This window comes from Conger conger, chromosome 3, assembly GCF_963514075.1.
Source record: "Conger conger chromosome 3, fConCon1.1, whole genome shotgun sequence".
Taxonomy (NCBI): domain Eukaryota; kingdom Metazoa; phylum Chordata; class Actinopteri; order Anguilliformes; family Congridae; genus Conger; species Conger conger.
In genome coordinates this window covers 68,728,006-68,746,972 of record NC_083762.1, presented here as the reverse complement: position 1 = coordinate 68,746,972, position 18,967 = coordinate 68,728,006, and the positions used below count along the sequence as shown (strand labels likewise).

Genomic DNA, 18,967 nt, shown 5'->3' with positions numbered 1-18,967 from the left:
TATCAAAAACCCCACTTCATGCATAAACACATTTTCTGTGACAGCCCATAATACAATTTATCCTGACGTAATGTGTGTGCGAATATCCAAAACAAGATGTTTATTACTTGTGTAATGGTTATTGGTCAGACAGGGTGTACTTTGATCAAAGTCAGATGGAAGTATCAAGCATTGAAATGGCAACACATTCTGCACACGAGGTTCATCATTTAGTGAGCAAACCAAACCTGTAAAGTGCCAGGATGGCTGTATTCACTCTTGCCCCAGGACACCCAAAAGTTCGGCAGATTTTTGTTTTCACTTGAAAATCAGCAGCCGTTTCAAACCAAAGAAACTATATGAGGCAAGTTAACTAGAGAACAGCTGCTGGTGATTAATTTCTTTAACCCTTTAAGTTGACATTCTAATACTAAGGTAACAATCAGAATTGAAAGGAAATTGAGTTATTGAACACTGACTGGAAAAACAGAGAGTTAATTAATCAATGATGTGCCCAGTAACTGTCTCTTACTCCCCTGATACAAGACCATTTAACACTGGTTTTGATTTGATTATTTTATATCAATTCAGATTATAGGGTCAGTGTGTGACAGGCCTATATCAGCCACATGTTGTATGTGCTGGTTGAGTCAATGATGGCTGTGTGGAAAACAGCCTGGGGTGGGGAAGGGGGGGACGGGGGCAGGAAGAGGGAGGCTTGAGGTAAAATGAGATGTGAGGACTGAAACATAGGGCCTGTGGGAATTTTGACGCGGGAGGAACGGTCTTGACTGGTTGTGCGAAATGTGTGTGCGCGTCTGTGTCAATGTGTGTGTGGGAGGTAGAGCTGTTTGACAATGTGCAGGGAGTCCTGAGGTCACAACCTTTCTCAGAGGAGTGGCTGTTAACCTTTGCCCCCACTGATTCAGCCTGCGGGGTGAGTCGAGGCTGTGAGGTCTGTCTGGGGGTGGGGGCGGGGGTTTGGAGTCTAATCTGGGAACCCCCCACCCCTTCTCTCACCCCATTCTGAGCCGAAAATCTCAGTCTGAGGGGGCGGGAGATGGGGGGGTGGGAAGCGACTTATTTTGTGAACAATTTAAACAGGAAGGTGGTTACTACCCAGACAGGAAGTGAGGAGTGGAGACTGCTTGACAGCTGTCACGCGTGTCAGGATTTTCATTATTTATATAAAATATTTTTTGGTTTGTTATTTCACTGTAGTGTGTGGTCTTTTAATTGCCTGATTTGAATCTGTCAGTGTAAAATAAATACTTTTAATGAAGTAAAGAAGCTTTAAAGATGACTATGCCAGTCTTTGGAATTTGTCTTTCCCACAGTGCAATTAAATGGGATGGGATGAGAGAATTAGAGCAGGCGGTCTTTAGAAGGAAGTTAATAATCTGAATAACGGGAGGGCAGGGAGCTAATTTGCTGACCCTTGATCTTTGACCCCTGACATGGGCCCTGTGTCTGAACCCCTCGGTTGAGGTCATCTGTACCGAGAGGGAATGAAAGGGCTGATTCATGTCCCTGCTCCCGCAGTTCTGTGGTGTGGTAGCTTGACCTGTGAATGCCAGGGCTACTGTATGCTCAGTGTGGCGCAGGCCTGTTTGCTGAAGCCAATGAGAGGGGTACAATCAAGCGATTCAGACGCACGTCTGTGAAAAACCCAGTGCTATTTTTTGTGTAATTGGAGTGTTTCTGCTGGCTTTTGTGGAAAGTTGGGGAATGTCAGTGCTGGTCGAGTGTTTGGGAGCAGGCCAGAACTGAACCGATTCGGGGGCTTGGGAGGTGGTCACGCCATGTGCCAAAACTGGGCTGTTTACATTCCCATTAAAGACCGACTTCATAAAGTTTGTCTAATTTGGAGAACCATACTGAAAAAAAGGCACAAACCCCAGACTACTCTCTCTGCCCAGTGTAGTTTCAGTATGGGCACTTGAACCCAACTGTGGCATGCTGGGTACTTGGTGGGTTTGGTTTAAACGCCCAGGTCACTTGTGCTGGGCACTGTTGTCATGAGTAAGAACCGCATTCAGATTTTTGAAGAAGGTTTCTTGTGGTTTGGCACTGTGCGTGGGTCTGGCTCCATGCTGTCTGATGTGGATGTGATCCTGAAGGGCACGAGGTGGTGATGGTGGGACTGGGACCAGTGTAACGAGGGAGAAGGCGGACCTCTGATAAAGTCTTTTGTTCGCTTTTATCTTTCTCTTCTGGAAGGAAGTGGGATTGCAGTAGGGGTGGGTGGGGGCCATGATTTCTCAAGAACCTAACAAGAAAACCAATGATCAGAGAGCGTTCATACTTAGTGTATGAAGCCATACCTGAGAGAGATGCACCAGTGTTTATATGTGTGCCTGTGGCTGTGGCTGTCTGAAAAGTATTTTAATCGAAAACAATGATGTATTTGACCCAGGCCTGGCGTGCGTATGTGTGTGTGCTCGCGAGAAGGCCACACTACTGGTTCTGGCGGGTTTATTATGGAGGGTGAGGAGCGAAAAGAAGTTCCAAGCACAGCCACTATTTGTGGGCCTGAAACCAGTCCAGTGACTGTGTCAGTCACAGACATTTCTCTCTACATCGCTGACACGGTGCCCCTGAGGTCCAGTATCAGTGCGCTGTTAATCCGCTAGATCTCTGGGGATCCAGTTTGAATCACTATGAGAACAAGCAGCTGAATGAGCTTCAAAAGGAGAAGCCGCCTGGGATTTCAACCGATTTCACCCCAAATGAGTTCAGAGAGCGTGGAAATCGAATACACAGGTGCGGGCCTACATTCTGGCAGGCTGCAGAAGAGACCACTACTAAAGACCCATTTGGCTACGCGCCCCATGTTCCTTCTTGGCTTGGGTATAGAATTCCTGTCTGTGTCATTCATTAAAGATCTGCGGTTCCAGCAACGGACAGTTGGTTCTGGTGATGAAGTACAGAAGAAACGGGTTGTGTAATTGTCAACAGGAGCTGTATAGATTTGATGTCTTGTTTGCTTACTGGCTTCAGTGTACTGGCAGTATGAAGCACGTAGTTTGACATCTGATCTTGGTCGAAAGTCTTCGTCGACCAGTTCCAGAGTGCTGGCAATGCAAAGTATAGGTGAGGTCTGGCCACAGTAGACTAATCTGCACAGACGGCAGAAGAAGTCGAACGGACCGCTGGAGCAGGGAGGGTGAAAGAGCCCCTGTGTTCTCTTTAAATTTCAACTGCCGCATTAAGACGAGAAAGAAAAGCAAACCTTTACTGCGGCCGCAGATCTGCGTCCTGCCTCCTGAGCTGCCTCCATTTTAGTTTGTTCGGCTACGGACCTTCTGAACATTTTTAGCCGTTCTAGTGGGACGGATGGCTAGACCGGCCCCGGTCTGGTTTACAGTGTTGCTGAAGTTTGACGACCTTAAGGTCTTGGTATGTGTGGCGTTAACCTGCGAAGTGGGGAGTGAGAGCGAGTGAGCGAGAGAGGGAACAGTGTGTGTGAATGTTAAGAAAATGGAGGTGGTTTCTTTCCCCAAGTAAGAGTGGCATACCAACACTTCCTGCCCCTGAAACGCTGGTACTCCTGGGAGAGGAAACCTGTTGTACAAATTAACAACATGTGTAGCTACACCCCAGTGTCTCGGAGACCAGAATGATCTCTGACCCCTGTTAATTGTAATGGATATCTACGGTTATTACCTGTTTTTTTTGTTTTGTTTTTAAACTATTTAGCACTAATTACCATTTCTTGATACAAGTGAAATAATTTTTTTTATTTAATGTAACCAAACGTAAGTTATGAGAACTGTGAGTATGTAGAGCTGAGTGAGAACTTTGAATGCCTGTAATAATGAGGCACAGATCTAACAATTTGTTTATACAGAATATCATTGGATCTCTCCATAAAAATGTAACTCGAGAACAGCATTTTTCCCAGTCATAAGCATAACATTACGGTTTGTGATTTTGAAAGGTAATTGCAGTACAGACAGCGTGAGGGAAGCAGAGCTCTGTAGTGACAGGGCGGTCGCTCTGTGTCTCCCGTGCAGGTGCGCATCTGAAGGTGTGTCCGCAGGGCTTCAGCTGCTGCACGGCCGAGATGGAGGAGAAGCTGAGCCAGCAGAGCCGCTCGGACCTGAAGGCCCCCGTCAGCCAGCTGAGCTCCAGCCTGCAGAGCACCTTCACCCAGAGACACCGCCACTTCGACCGTGAGTCTTACACACGCACAAACACACACACACACACCCACACGCCCACACACACACTCGCACACTCGCACACTCACACACTCACACACACACACCTTCACCCAGAGACACCGCCACTTCGACCGTGAGTCTTACACACGCACAAACACACACACACACACACAAACACACACACACACACACTCGCACTCACACCTTCACCCAGAGACACCGCCACTTCGACCGTGAGTCTTACACACGCACGCACGCACACACACACACACACACACTCACACCTTCACCCAGAGACACCGCCACTTCGACCGTGAGTTACACACGCACAAACACACACACACACACACACTCACACACTCGCACTCACACCTTCACCCAGAGACACCGCCACTTTGACCGTGAGTTACACACGCACAAACACACACACACACACACTCACACACTCACACCTTCACCCAGAGACACCGCCACTTCGATTGTGAGTCTCACTCACACACACACACACACCTTAACCCAGACAGACCGCCACTTCGACCGTGAGTCTCACACACACACACACACACACACACACACACACTCACACGCACTCTCACACTCACACCTTCACCCAGAGACACCGCCACTCGACCGTGAGTAACACACAACCACAGACACACAGACTTATGTACCCACATGCAGAAACACCATCACTTTGACTGTGAGCAATGCGCTTACATGGACACACACCCACACCCACACACGCATATATGTACGCACACCCATAGATACTAACACGCTAACATGGACACACAACCACAAACATCCACGTGTTGAAGAATTTGTGTGTTCGAATTTTGTTTGTCTGTGTGTGTGTGTGTGTGTGTGTGTGTGTGTGTGTGTGCATTGGTGGGGGGGGGGTGCTCTGTGTGTATGAGGATGTATTTATAAGTGTGAGACAGAGAGAGAGATATCAGATTTCCTGGGTGGGTGGTTCTGTGGAAACTGACAATAGCGCTGAGTCACCAGGCTCCTTACCCCAAACCCTCTGGAAAAGAAAACCTCTTTCACACAGATCTGCCCCCCTCCCCCCACCCCCGCAGGCTGATTGTCACGCTGGCCGCTGCCCCTGCGCTTTCACGCGTGGAAAGTTTTGTAAAAACTGTGAGCTTAGGTTCTTACACCGCTCTGCCCCTCCCTCAGAAACTCAAAATCAAACCCTGCTTTCATTGGCCTGGCTGGAGAGCTCTGTCCTTGCCAATGTTTTTCTAACCATTCAAGGTGCCTGACTCCCTTGTGTGCTTGTTCGTGTGTGTGAGAGTGTGTGCTTGTTCGTGTGTGTGAGAAAGGGAAAAAGAGGGTGTGAACATGTGTATTGCAGCCAGATGTGAGAAAGAATGTGACCTGTTGGATTTTGGTGGCCGCCCGCACCCCTCCTCTCCTCCACTCCCTTTGTGCCCTTCTTCCCTGCAGCTCTCCATCATCACTCTTCTCTTGTCATCAGTTTTTTTTGTTCTTTCTCCATCCTTCCTTCAGTGGGTCTTCTTCCCTGCTTCTCACACTAATGCGTCCTGTTGCTTGTACACGCTGCTCATTCCTGCGTTTATCAAATAACCAATTCTAACCATCTTATGAAATATTCCTGCCACTCTCTTTAAATACCAATATTCTTTTTTTATACAATAATGGCAACCAAACATTTTTAGTCTCATCTTATTGACTCTCTCACTCACTGAGCTGAATTCACATTAAGTGTGCTGGAAATGTGTAACTTCTTAAATTCCCTGTAGGCAGCTGCCTCAACATATATACTTATAGTAGTTGCATGCAGTGTAAACACGCACCGGGAAATATTTGCACGTGCACACGGTCACCACAGGGCCGGAGGTGGGAGTCAAGGCCAATTTAATTTGAGGGGCCAGAAATAGTCCGTCCCCCCCGTCCCCCCCCAACTCCACCCCCCACCCCCAACCTCCATCCAGTCACGGTGACCCCTCAATGTGGACTTGTCTGGCAATTCAGCACCAGGGGTTTGTGTAGGGATTAACCCCCGCCCCCCCACCATTCCACCATTCTCATCACACACACAAACGAACACGCACACACACACACTCACAGCGGGAGGGGTGGAATCCCTGTGGTAAAAGCAAACGGAAGTTTAATTGGCACAAATAGGCTACAATTACTGCCTGAGATTTGGACAGGAAGTGTGGGACAGGAAGTGGGGGACGGGGGCACGGCCCACGGCGGTTGCCCTCCGCGACGGCGTATTTCGGCAGGGTTCTGCAGCGAGTTCTCCGCGGTGCTTGCGGGAACATGGCACTGTGGGTACACTGGCTCTCCGGCTGGAATTCAGGTGGACAGACCGACAGAACGTGCCAGGGGTCAGATCAGGGAGGGGCCGATGCAGAAAGAGGCAGAAATGGAGACGGACGGAAGGTGACACATTTGCTCTTTCTGCCCTTACTTCATCTGTTCTTTTCCGCGCGATGGCTTCACCAGTCCAAAGCAATCAATCAGACTATTCGAGCGCGCACCCCCCGCTGGCTCTCACACACATTTTATTTATTAATTTGAAACCCTAACCACATGAAGGAACAGGATGTTTTGTCGTGACAAATCAAAGGGCAGAACAGCAAACACACCAGACTCCTGCCACATGTCATACAGGACGAAACGTTTAGTGATGAAGCAATAATTCATATAATTTAGCCCTCTGTGATTGGGTGGGGGAAAGAGAACGGACTATATTTTTTTTAATGGTTGTTTTATGGGTCATTTTTTGACACTTCATTCAACAACGTCTTGGCAAACAGTGTTGAGCGGGGAATTGGTGTTGAGTTCTGATGCCGGCCCAGCATGCTTTGCTGTGGGAGCGCTCCCCCCCCCCCCCCCCCCCATGGGGAAGCCTTTATTGAGAGCCCCCCACCCCCACTCGCTGACTTTAAACTTGTGGCAGCAGTGACATTCCAGGGGTGGGGGCTGGAGGAGCCTTTTTGTTTTAATCTACGGAGCGTGGAGCCTGCTGCCCCCCCCCCCCCCAAGCTCCTGTGTGGGTATGGGAGGAGGCTCGGGGGGGTGGGATCGGGGCGGATGGGTAGGCACAAGGTGGATGGACAGACTGCAGTGTTTTGTTGTATCCTTGGTGACACAGTAGGGGTGGGGGGGTGGAGTTCTTAGGAAAAAAAGGTCCTCAACCCCCCCCGGGATCTCTCTGCTCTTCTGTGTGTCAGTTTGAAGTGGAAGTGACAGGATTGGCTGGACACCGCGTCCACACGACAGACAGGGATCAGTCTGTGTCTCTCAGGGCCTTGTAAGAGGAAATTAACACAACATATTTTCTAGTCCCCAGTTAACAACATAACTGGGGCATTTGGAGATGTAAAATAAAATAAAAACACACCTCACAATTTTCACTGGGAAAACGATCTTGGTGGGGAATTCTAATTTCTCAATGTCTAGATTAGGGGTGTGTGTGTATGTGTGTGTGTGTGTGTGTGTGTATGTGTATGTGTATGTGTGTGTGTGTGTGTGTGTGTGTGTTTGGGGGGCAGTTGGTAAGGGTAGTGGACAGGGGGCAGGATTATTTGGGGGTGAACAGCATTCCACAGGATGAAGTAGGTCATTGTTCCCTGTCTGCTGAAGAGAACCCTCTGAAGAAACTGATGAAGTGAAAGCAAGAGAGGGAGAGATGGGGGGCAGGGGGGGGGTACAGGTCTTTTTTTGGACTGGGGGGGGTGCACACAATGCATTATGCAGTAATCCTATTGAAAATGCCACAGAAGGACAGACTGAGAGGCAGGGACTAAGAGAAAGGAATGGAATGTGACAACGACAAAAAGGGGGGAAAAAACCCAAACAAAAAAAAGAAATGCCATTGATGGTGGTCAGTCTGAACCGGCTTGCTGGAGGTCATTACTGCCGATAAAAGGTCCAAAGAGAGCCAGGCAGCCGTCCCTGCAGGCTCAGCTGCTCCGTTTGAAGGCGAATGAGACCCCCCTCCAAACTCCCTCGCTCCCTCTCTCACTCCTTCTCACCCTCTCATCCCTTTTCTCCCTCATCTCCCATCTTACTATCTCCAGCAGCTTTCTATCAGCTTTCTGTCCCATCTTAAACATTCTGAAAAACTTGTCCTATATACAATTATATATAGTGCACGTTTTCTCAAGAATATATAGATACTATATATAATATGTTTGAATTAAAAAATATATTATATAATTACAGAAATATGTATTTATTTTTAAGGACCAACCCTGCTTTGTAAGGGTCTCTTTCTCCTTGCTAGAAAGAACTTGTTGTACTGCTGAAAAGGAGGCTTTATTGGCAACAGCAGTGGTTTTTCCAGATTGTTTAAGCGCAGGTGCAGTGAATTTAGACCTCGGCAGTGGGGAACACTAAATCTCTCTCCCGAGTGTCATTCTCATGCCTGAGTCATATTGGCACACACACAGACACTAATATATCTCAATTATTTTACCGCACCGGGTGTAGTCTGGCCGTGTGTGTGCATGCGTGTCTGCGTGTGTTTAAAATGCGCAGTCATGTGTTGAAAGCGCAGAGGAATCTGTGCGCACGCTGTTCGGGTTTGAGAATTGCGTGGGAGGCCTGTCTCGCATGTCACGCAGAAACTGGCTTTCGCTCGTCAGGAAACGGGGAATAATTTCACCCATACTGTATTTTCTTTTGCCTCGTTTGTCAGCATTAGTGTCGCACGATCTCCCTCCGGTCTCTGTTCGGGTTAGGTGGGTGCAGTTTGCATTGCACTGATCTGCAATCACAGGTGAAATTCTGCAAACAAACTAAAACAATGAAATTGGGCATAGACTCAACCCGGTTTTATGAATTGGTTGTTGATTTGTCAGATGAAAATGAAAAACTCTGAAACACTTTTCCTGTGCCTTTGCGGGACCAGGGTTGGCCACCCCTGCCTGCCAGCATACACCTCTCTGTCCCGTGGGAAGAGCAGGACTCATTGTGCAGTTATCTGACCATGTCCCAGCAGTGTTTTACCAGAATCCTGAATGCAGAACCCTCCTCACTCTACTGAACTGTCTCCTCAACCTCCATTCAAAACTCATTCATTCATGAAAATGTACTTGACTAATTTTGGTAGCTGTTGGGCTACTTGAAATACCAATATTCTGTTTTTATATAATATAATAAAGGCGATCGAACAAAGCCTTTTTTCAGTCTCCTTCTCTCGTTTTCTCATATTTTTCTTATCTCTTTCTTCCTTCCCTCCGTCCTTGTTTTTTTTTTTTTGAGGGGGTTGATTGTTTTCTGTGCCTTGTGATGTTTTGTTGTAGTTGTCATATTAAAGGCGCGTTAACTGAAACTCTCCCTCTCCCTCTCTCTCTCCCTCTTTCCCTCTCCCCCAGAGTTTTTCCGGGAGCTGCTGGAGAACGCGGAGCGCTCCCTGCACGACATGTTCGTGCGCACGTACGGGCTGATGTACGTGAAGAACGCCGAGCTGTTCAAGCACTTCTTCAAGGAGCTCACGCGCTACTACGTCTCGGGCAGCGGGGCGGTCAACATGGACTCCATGCTGGCCGAGTTCTGGGCCGAGCTCCTGGAGCGCATGTTCAAGCTGATGAACGTGCAGTACGAGTTCTCCGACGCCTACATGGAGTGCGTGGTGCGCCACAGCGACCAGCTCAAGCCCTTCGGCGACGTGCCGCGCAAGCTCCGCCTCCAGCTGACGCGCGCCTTCGTCGCCGCCCGCACCTTCACGCGAGGCCTGTCCGTCATGCAGGAGGTGGTGGGCAAAGTCTCCACGGTGAGGAGGAGGAGGAGGAGGAGGAGGGTGTGGGGTGGGTTGGTACAGGTAGAGAGGGAAGGAAGGATTAAAGGATTATGAGGAAACGAGGGAGGAAGGAGAAAAAGGATTGAAAACTGAGTAGAGCGTGAGAGGTGGAGCTGGAAGTTGAGATAATTGTCCCGATGGAATATTTGCTTTCAGGTGAGTCACACGAAATTCACAGACAAGTCGACGGTTATGTAGAATTTTAAAAAGCAATGGGTATGTAGCTTTCGTGTATTGTATTTACCTCAAGTTCAGTTCCTGATTTAGTCTGAGCTGAGATGGGATAGGGAGGCCCCAGATGTTGAGAGGTGGAGTGGAAGAAAGTGGGTGTTGTAAACGGAGGGGTGGTGGTGGTGGGGGGGGGCACTGTCTGCTGGAGAGAGGGACGAGGGAGGGAGAAGGATAGAAGAGTGAAGTGGAGGATAGCTTGAAGGTGTGTTTGTGTGAGTTTTCCCCGTTTGTGTGAGTTTGCCCTGCTGCCTTTCCCTGTGGTTTCTCTGTGTTGGTTAACGGCGCGGCCTTGCTCTCCGTCGCCCCCCCGCAGGTGAGCGCGTCTCCGGGGTGTGTCCGCGCTGCCATGAAGATGCTGTACTGCCCTTACTGCTCGGGGCAGGTGGCCCTCAAGCCCTGCCAGAACTACTGCCTCAACGTGCTGCGCGGCTGCCTGGCCAACCAGGCCGACCTGGACTCCGAGTGGAACAACTTCCTGGGTGAGGAAGCGTGGCGCGTGTGGTCCCGGAGCCCTTACATCAGGGCTGCCTCGGGATGTAAATATTTGGCTCTGTCCTTTATTTGATCTGATATTTCTGGATAAGGTCATGAGCTGCAGCTGCGTTTATCCTGCGTGAAAGTGTTTTATAGTGATCAGATAGCACCGAGGGCATCCTTTATAGGGGGATAGGGGAGTTCCAACAGCCGCTTTATTACAAAACGGGCCAAATCACCCCCCTTAAACTAATATACCCATCGGCAGTCTGAAGTATTGCCGTTCTCGGGGTCTCGGGATTTCAACCCCTCCGATATTAAAACTGAAGTTACGCCCTTGGAGTCCAGCAGCATTGGGGTTTACAGCTGTGTAGAAAACGGAGCCAGTACAAAATCAGTATACACACCGGCTCTTGGATTGTGCCCCCCTAAAAAGGGGATAGCTATTTTTTCCTGACTGGGAATGCTAACTTGGGGGAAAAACACAATGGCAATACCATATATGGGTCACCCATCTATGGACACAAAATCTATTGGTAAAATCGGCTTGCATACTTACCTCACACAAAATTGTAAGTTTAGCATACAGTGTAATAGACCATGTTATATTTGGACATACGCACACTTGTTGGACATACCTGCTGTTGTCGATATGGGTTAAAGCTAGGCCGAAGGTAGAGGAGGTGAGATGGCGAGTTTAAAAAAGGGTGAATTTCTTTCTTGGTGAAAAGGAAGTTGGCTAATAAAAATGCAAATGTGGTCTTTTAAGTGGCTTTTTGAAGCCTTTGGTGCTGGTCTTGTGTCCTGAACAGCCCAGCTCACAGAGAGAAGAGCTGACTGAGCACAGAGTGTTTCTTCGCTCCTCGCTCACAGCTTGCCATGTTGTTTGGACCTGGGCGTCACTTCCCCACACAGGCCCTTTACAGCCGGTTTATTGGGGCGCCTTTTTAAGTCCGACTCTTTTATAAGCCCTGCGCGCAGACCTGGCTACCGCTCCTGCCTTGGCTGCTTAGTGGTGGCTCAGTGCTTCCCCCTTGAGGTGAACGGGAGTAATGACTGGTTTAGTGGAGGTATTAGCTTTGTATAGTCTGTTGTTGTTTTATTTGGGAGGAATTTGCAATACTGTTGTCACTGTCCTTGCCTTTTTAGCTTCAGAACAGCACTCTCCAATAGAAATGTGTGTTAATAAGACAGGGGTGCAAGTACAACTGAAGTACTTTCTCTTTCCTTCAGTGACTCTCCCTCCCGATACTCATCGTTCTCTTCCTCCGTTTCCCCCCCTCTTATAGACGCCATGTTGAGTCTGGCAGAGAGACTGGAGGGGCCATTTAACTTTGAGTCTGTGATGGACCCCATCGACGTGAAGATCTCTGATGCCATCATGAACATGCAGGAAAACAGCATGCAGGTCTCACAGAAGGTAAGTCCCTGTGTCTGTGTCTGTGTCTGTGTGTGTTTGAACTCTCTGAACTTGACATGCAGGAAATCTGCACGTGTGATGTTTGTCCATCTGTTGTTGTGACTGAGTTGCTGTAGTTTGGGGTCAGGGCACTGTCTTCAACCCCAATGAACTTTAAACCATTTCCTTTAAAATATGCCTTCCCAGAAATCAGCCATGATCACACCCAAGGCCAGAACAGTGACCTGGCTGGAAATATCACTCCACCTTTTTTTCAGTGGTGAATGGACCGTAAGGGGGGGAAAGTGTGGTGGAAGGGGATAGGCTGAACTCCGGAGTGTGGCAGTATGTTGGGAGAACTCACACCTGCCTGTGAACGTTGTTCCGGAAGGGGGTGAGAAGGGCCAGGGTGTGGAGGGTGACATTGTGTGAAATGGCTCCCTGGTCTGTGCCTGCTGGCCCAGGAACTGACAGGGGGTAGTGCGGTGGGGGTAGGGGGTTGTTTTTCTGGGGTGGGGGGTGGCTGTGTCTACTTTTTCTCTCACCCTACAGCTGGGAGGGCTGTAGTGTCTGCTGGGTTTCGGTGGGTTTCTGCACTGAAGTGCTCAATTTTATGTTATGTTATTGATTTGCACCCTTGTTTCCAAGGCCTAGATTGGCTGCTGATGGGAAGATTCTATCTAGTATTACATTATAGCCAGTATTATCTTATAGGCCAGTAGTTGCTGCCACTGGTTGGAGGACACACCTCCACAAGATTGTGATTTGTTAGAGGCAGCTGACCGTTGGTTTGTTAATAAAGCATATCTGGGACTTTGTGGTACTTTTCTGATTCCTGACTGACAGACCCCCTCACCTCCCATCTGCTCCAGGTGTTCCAGGGTTGTGGGCAGCCCAAGCTGGCAGCAGGCTTCAGATCCCGGCGTTCCCTGAAGGAGGGCAGTGGGGGGTTCACCGGACGCTTCCGCCCGTATACCCCCGACGCCTGGCCCACCACAGCAGCTGGGACCAGCCTCGACAGACTGGTAAGACTACAGATTAGGTGATGGATAGGCACCAGCCAGACCATCCAGGTCTCAAAACCGAATCCTGAACAGGCGCAGGCTTTGGAGATATTTCAACTGGCAGCCAGATTAGGCCTTGGACACAAAACACATTGTCGCCAGTGACACAATGGTGAATTGCACCATAACCAGTAGACCTGTGGCTTCTCAAATTTAAAAAAGATTATTCAGTCATACTGCTTGTTCACATTTGGCATTACATTCGGATTCCCCCCACAGGTTAAAATGGTTAAAATGGCACAACAAAGATTGTATGGTACTAGGTGCATCTAATGTTGAACTAATGTAATGCCAAGCCAAGTTCACTTCGATTTCTTCATGCTTATTTCCCTGGGAAAGGGTGGGAAAGGCACAGGTGCAGTGATATGTACAGCGTTCACCCTCCCTCTGCCCCTCTCTGCAGGTGACGGACGTGAAGAAGAAGCTGAAACACGCCAAGAAGTTCTGGTCCACCCTGCCGGAGACTGTGTGCGCCGGGGAGAGGGTCGCGCCGGGAGACGAGTGCTGGAACGGCACCGCCAAGAGCAGGTGAGGGGAGGGAGAGGACAGAGGAGTGTGGGAAGAAGGAATGGAGGGGGCACAGATGAGGAGAAGAATGTCAAGATTGTTCTTGTTGACATTGATATGACTAGAGAATGCACCGTCAGTCATCTGTTAATTTCCAGATGCAGACCGCTCAACCGGAAGCCCCCCAACCCTCCCTCACTCCACCCTCTCTCCCTTGCCTCAGGTACGAGTCGGTTGTCATGGGTAACGGCTTGGCCAACCAGGTGTCCAACCCGGACGTGGAGGTGGACGTCACGAAGCCGGACATGGTGATTCGTCGGCAGATCGCGGTGCTGAAGGAGATGACCAGCTGGCTGAAGGCGGCCCACAGCGGCAACGACATCTCCTTCGACACCGGTGAGGTCATCACACCTGGGTGGAACGTTATGTCCATTCAGGGCGTGCGTCTTCTGTTCTTACATCTACCCCTCACCTGCTAGAACATTCCCTCTGTGTTCCCTCAGCATCAGAGTCATAAACAATTCAACAAGGTGGCAACAAGAATAGACAAGTGTGCAAACAAAACTCAGCGGTGAAACTCAACCCCCCCCTCCCTTCTGTCCCTCTCGTACTGTAGATCTTGTGTTTCCCATACAAGGGCAAGAAATGCCCTGTCGAACATCGTACCTGGTGTTTCTCTCCCCCCACGTAGTCTCAAATTCCACCCCACCCACGACAGTATCTCACCATATCTCACCCTACATTCTCATACCTCATCCCAACCCCCTCCACTTCTTTATCTCACATTGTACTACCTTATCCAGCCCCCACAGTATCTCACATTCTTGTCTCCCACAATAATGATCTCGCCCCGACACATTCTAATATACCCCCTGCCCAAGTATCTTACATTCAAATAACTTTTCTCACACCGCTACATTCTGATCCCCCCCTTATCTGACATTCTGTCATTCCCTCAACAGTAGATCCAAAGTTCTTGCTCCTCTGTGGTTTGTGCCATTGTTGTCTGCTGCTTAATTTGAGCAGTTAGGTTCTTTGTGTACAAAATCACAATATTAAAAAGATGATGTTGCGTTTAAAGTGACATTTCTGTTAGCCTCCTACCCATTGTCAGTACTCTGGAACTCTGGCAAACTCAACCAACTTTCATCTATAAGCCTCAAATACCAGTAATAGTTCAGCAAAGCAGGAGTAATTGTGCAATTGACCTCTAAAGGTCACTGTTGGACTATTTTAAATATCAATATTTAGCAAATATTAACTGAAATGGATTGAAGAAACAGATTTACTGATTTTATTCTAACAAAATGACCTGAACTATATTAAGTTTATATTAAGTTAATTTTATGAATCTCTCTCTCCCTCTCCCTCTCCCTCTCTCCCTCTCTCCCTCTCTCCCTCTCTGCAGAGGAGGGCGGGAGCGGTGCAGAGGAGAGTGGCAGTGGCTGTGATTCGCCCTCCTGCGACGAGGATCGGGACATCTACTTCTCCACCCCGGTCCCCTTCAACCCCCGCCTGGTCAAGGTGGTGCACAAGGAGGTGGGCTCCGGAAACGGAGCTGCCCTGGCACGAGGCAGTACTGCACTGGCCCTGGGGGGCCTGGCACTGGCCCTGCTCACCCCCCACTGGAGATAAACTCAACCACAAACTAACAGAGCGATGGAAAACCATATTATGAGGAGGAGGAGGGAAAGAGAGAAAGGGTGGGGACTGTCAGAGAAAGACATTAAAAGACTGCCTTCAGGACCTTGGTCTGGCTGCCATCTGGGGAAGACTCTTGAGTTATTAATATTATGATAACTTCACTTTTTTTTTTTTTGTCATCGGACATCAGTGTACAGCAGTGGGATTTTTCCTCAAACATTTCTTCTCCTTTTGATTTGCTTCTGTATATGATCTTTATATTCCTGCAACCAGCTTGTTTTTTTTATTTTTTATTTTCTTTTATTTGAACCCCTACCCCAGCCATACACACACATCTTCAACTGCAGTGTTGACTAATTTTATATAGAGTAGCATCGCTTAGCTTTCTGTTTTTATCAGGCTTCTTGAGCGTGATGTGAGACTATGTGGATCTGTAAAGGTGCGTACTGTACCCCAATCACACTAAGGGCTCTGAAATGCCATCACTGTGCACAGATTCCTCCCAGAAAACACACACACTTACACTCATTACACTTGCAGCCATCTAGTGTTTTTAGCGGCCACTCTTAATTTTGCTGTAATTTGCTTCTACCGTGTGTCTGTGCCCGCGTGTGACTGTGTGTGCATGTCCGTGCACTGGTTTGTGTCAGAAGGGGATTTAGGGATGGGGTGTATGAATATTTGGTTGGAGAGCGCTATGTGGGCAGTGACAGAATTCATTCTACAGGAAACCAGCTGCCCAAGGATCTATTAAAGGGGGGAAATTGGGACCGGTTTCAGTCTTAGGGAGGGAGGGAGGGGGGGTGATTCTTGGGGCATGGAGAGGAGCTTAAGGTAGAGGTCATGGAATCAGGTGTGTTGGGGTGGTATAGGGTCGGGGGATGTGGGTGAAAGGTATGCGTGTTGGTGTGTGTGTGTGTGTGTGTGTGTGTGTGTGTGTGTGTGGCATATACAAGTGTGAGGTATATATAAAATTGTATACATTCTGTTGCTGGGTTCGCCAATTAGACTTAAACAACAGAAATGTTCCCATTGTACATTAGCAACATAAGCTGATGGTGTTTTGTGGAGAAAGGGATTGTGGGTGATGTCCCAGTGTTGAAATAAATGTGGGTGGAATTGGGTGTGAGACCCCCCAAAAAGGCAAAACTGACAGTCCAGGATGACTGAACTCGGTCGAGATCCTGTCCAGGATGACTGAACTAGGTCGAGATCCAGTCCAGGATGACTGAACTAGGTCGAGATCCAGTCCAGGATGACTGAACTAGGTCGAGATCCAGTCCAGGATGACTGAACTAGGTCGAGATCCAGTCCAGGATGACTGAACTAGGTCGAGATCCAGTTCAGGATGACTGAACTAGGTCGGGATCAAGTCCAGGATGACTGAACTAGGTCGCGATCCAGTCCAGGATGACTGAACTAGGTCGAGATCCAGTCCAGGATGACTGAACTAGGTTGAGATCCAGTCCAGTTCTGCTGCTCGTTATGCTATCAACCCTAAGATGTTTTAGGGACGGCAAAGCAAATTCTGGGAAAAATCACCTGACTGGATGCTTGATCTGGACTTTAACTTCTTTGTGTGTACTTTAGACTTCATGCTAAAGAAAACGACCCGCTCTGGCTTCGTGTCTGTATCAGAGGTCTAAGGTAGAAACAGGAGTACAATGATGAAAACAGTACAGGGTTTATGTGGAGGGATTGTTTTTTTTAATGTACAAATATATATATATATGAGGTACTTGAGTGAAAATGCCAGCTGTTTCCAGCCAGAGGTCTCAGTATGGCTAGGATGGGAGGAGCTTTAGGAGTGGTCATAGATGTTGGTTTCCAACAAGTGCTTTTGTCTTTTTGCTCACTAATTGTAACCTTACTTCCTCTTCTTTTGCATTCACACACATTTCAGCTCAGAATTTGACCAGACCCATTGCGAGAATTCTGCCTTATTCTTACCCTTCAGTGCCTCGAGGCGCCGAGTGAATCTCGCGTACCTTGCATAACTTCAAGGTGCCTTTCTCGCGACTCTTTTTACCTTGAAAATTTTTTAATGTTGGTACGGCAAATGCTACTTTAGTGGACAATAGTTGAGCCACGCAGCATGTCAGTGTGATTTCTTCTACAACAGAAAAGGAAGTGACACAAATGCTGTAGCAAGTCTGCTTATGTATCCATATATATGCTTGTAAGTTTATATTTGTCTTATTGTTTTAGATGACTGACAAGCCTCATAAGCAATCGGTACCAATTCCTAAAACCTGTAGATCTGGTAAAATCACTTTGTTCCACATCCATTAGCTCTTGTACAGTAAATTATTTACCTGCATGTTCTTTTTTTAAAAGCATTGCAAACATGCCTTCAAAAATACTTTCCATAAGTATCTAAAAATACAGTATTGAAACAGAATATATATATTTATATATACAGATAAAAATGCATTTTTAATAAAGTGAAAAGTTAGTTTTTTCTTGTAATGGCATCCAGGTTTTACATATTTTAAAATAACATTTGTATTTTTTTTTTTTTTAAAGGCTTTGTAAGCCACAGTTCCATTTGTCAACAGTAGTCAGTTTTGAAATGAGGTGATTGTCATCCGGCTGAGGGAAGTGGTTTTATCAGGACGCTTGGGTTGACGATGAACAGCTGCAGTATACCTCAAACCTTCTGGTGTCGAAGGTGCAGTGCATTTCAGCAGCCAACTAACTGAGTGGGAAACGGCGTTTGATTGACCATCCCATGAGTTGGTGTTCAGGCTGACGACAGAAAGAAAAGCAGGACCCCGCTGAAGTTCAGAGGAACAAAGTTGGCCAGCCCTTGGATTCATGACTCCATTTCCCATGGACATGGAAGGAGGAAGGGAATTGTTCTAAGCAGGGTGACCAGAAGCTTTTGGAACAACACGTTTAAAGATGATCCGTGAAAGTTTACATAGATATGTGCTTATTCCCCCACCCTAATATGAAAGTCTGCAGATCTGTGGTGTGTACATTAAAATCATGGAAATACACTGTGCTTTTGCCATGTCTGGATTCCTCCTACCGCTGCTCAGTTGGATGAATTCTTGTGCATGTTGAGACGGATCGATCTGACCCCCAGTAATTGCCATAAGAATGCCTCTGTCCCAAATATTTTGTGCCTGGGGCTAGTATATAGCTTAGTGTAGTGCTATCCATACCTGGTCCTGGCCATCCAAAGAGCCAAGTGTTTTTTTTTTTGTTTTTTTTCTCACCCAGTCAAGTGTCGCAAGACCTGAACTTGAATGCAAGCTAGTGGCATGTGGATCTACAGTTAACATCAGTGGTGTGGAACAGGGATGTAGGAACTCTTGTCACTGAATTTCAACTGCTGCGGGCATTCTCGAGTATGTATGTAACCCTAGTCCTGGAATGCCAGATATGATTCAAGCCTTTCTTTTTGCTTCTTCCAAACCCTCATCTACATAATTTGCTTATTCCTTAGACTTACTGAATGCAGGTCAGTGCTGGAGTATCCATTTAGACTTATAATTGATCAACTGTCAGGTTTTTGATCCACGCTTCAATACCTAATCTGTGAGCACTCCAGGACCAGGGTTATCTATGCGTGTTCTGGGAACCTGTATGGCCTTTTGGTTTCAAAGAAGAATTGTAATAAGAGCTCATCTTTCTGGTACAAGAAGGACTTAAGTCCTGAGACTGAAATCCCAACAGAACAACCTCACAAAAACCTTATGAAAAATCCTTA

General features: G+C 47.8%; 1 protein-coding gene across 1 annotated transcript in view; it reads left to right on the top strand.

Moving 5' to 3' along the window:
* gpc4 (glypican 4) overlaps window positions 1–16,017 on the top strand; it is a 37,119-nt gene extending 21,102 nt beyond the window's left edge. The window contains exons 2-9 of the mRNA XM_061235660.1: window positions 3,996–4,154; window positions 9,506–9,903; window positions 10,475–10,640; window positions 11,925–12,055; window positions 12,907–13,059; window positions 13,502–13,626; window positions 13,829–14,001; window positions 15,014–16,017. Of these exons, the coding sequence (XP_061091644.1) occupies window positions 3,996–4,154; window positions 9,506–9,903; window positions 10,475–10,640; window positions 11,925–12,055; window positions 12,907–13,059; window positions 13,502–13,626; window positions 13,829–14,001; window positions 15,014–15,240 (1,532 nt within the window). The 3' untranslated portion in view covers window positions 15,241–16,017. The remainder of the gene's footprint in view (window positions 1–3,995; window positions 4,155–9,505; window positions 9,904–10,474; window positions 10,641–11,924; window positions 12,056–12,906; window positions 13,060–13,501; window positions 13,627–13,828; window positions 14,002–15,013) is intronic.
* The last annotated feature ends 2,950 nt before the right edge of the window (window positions 16,018–18,967 follow it).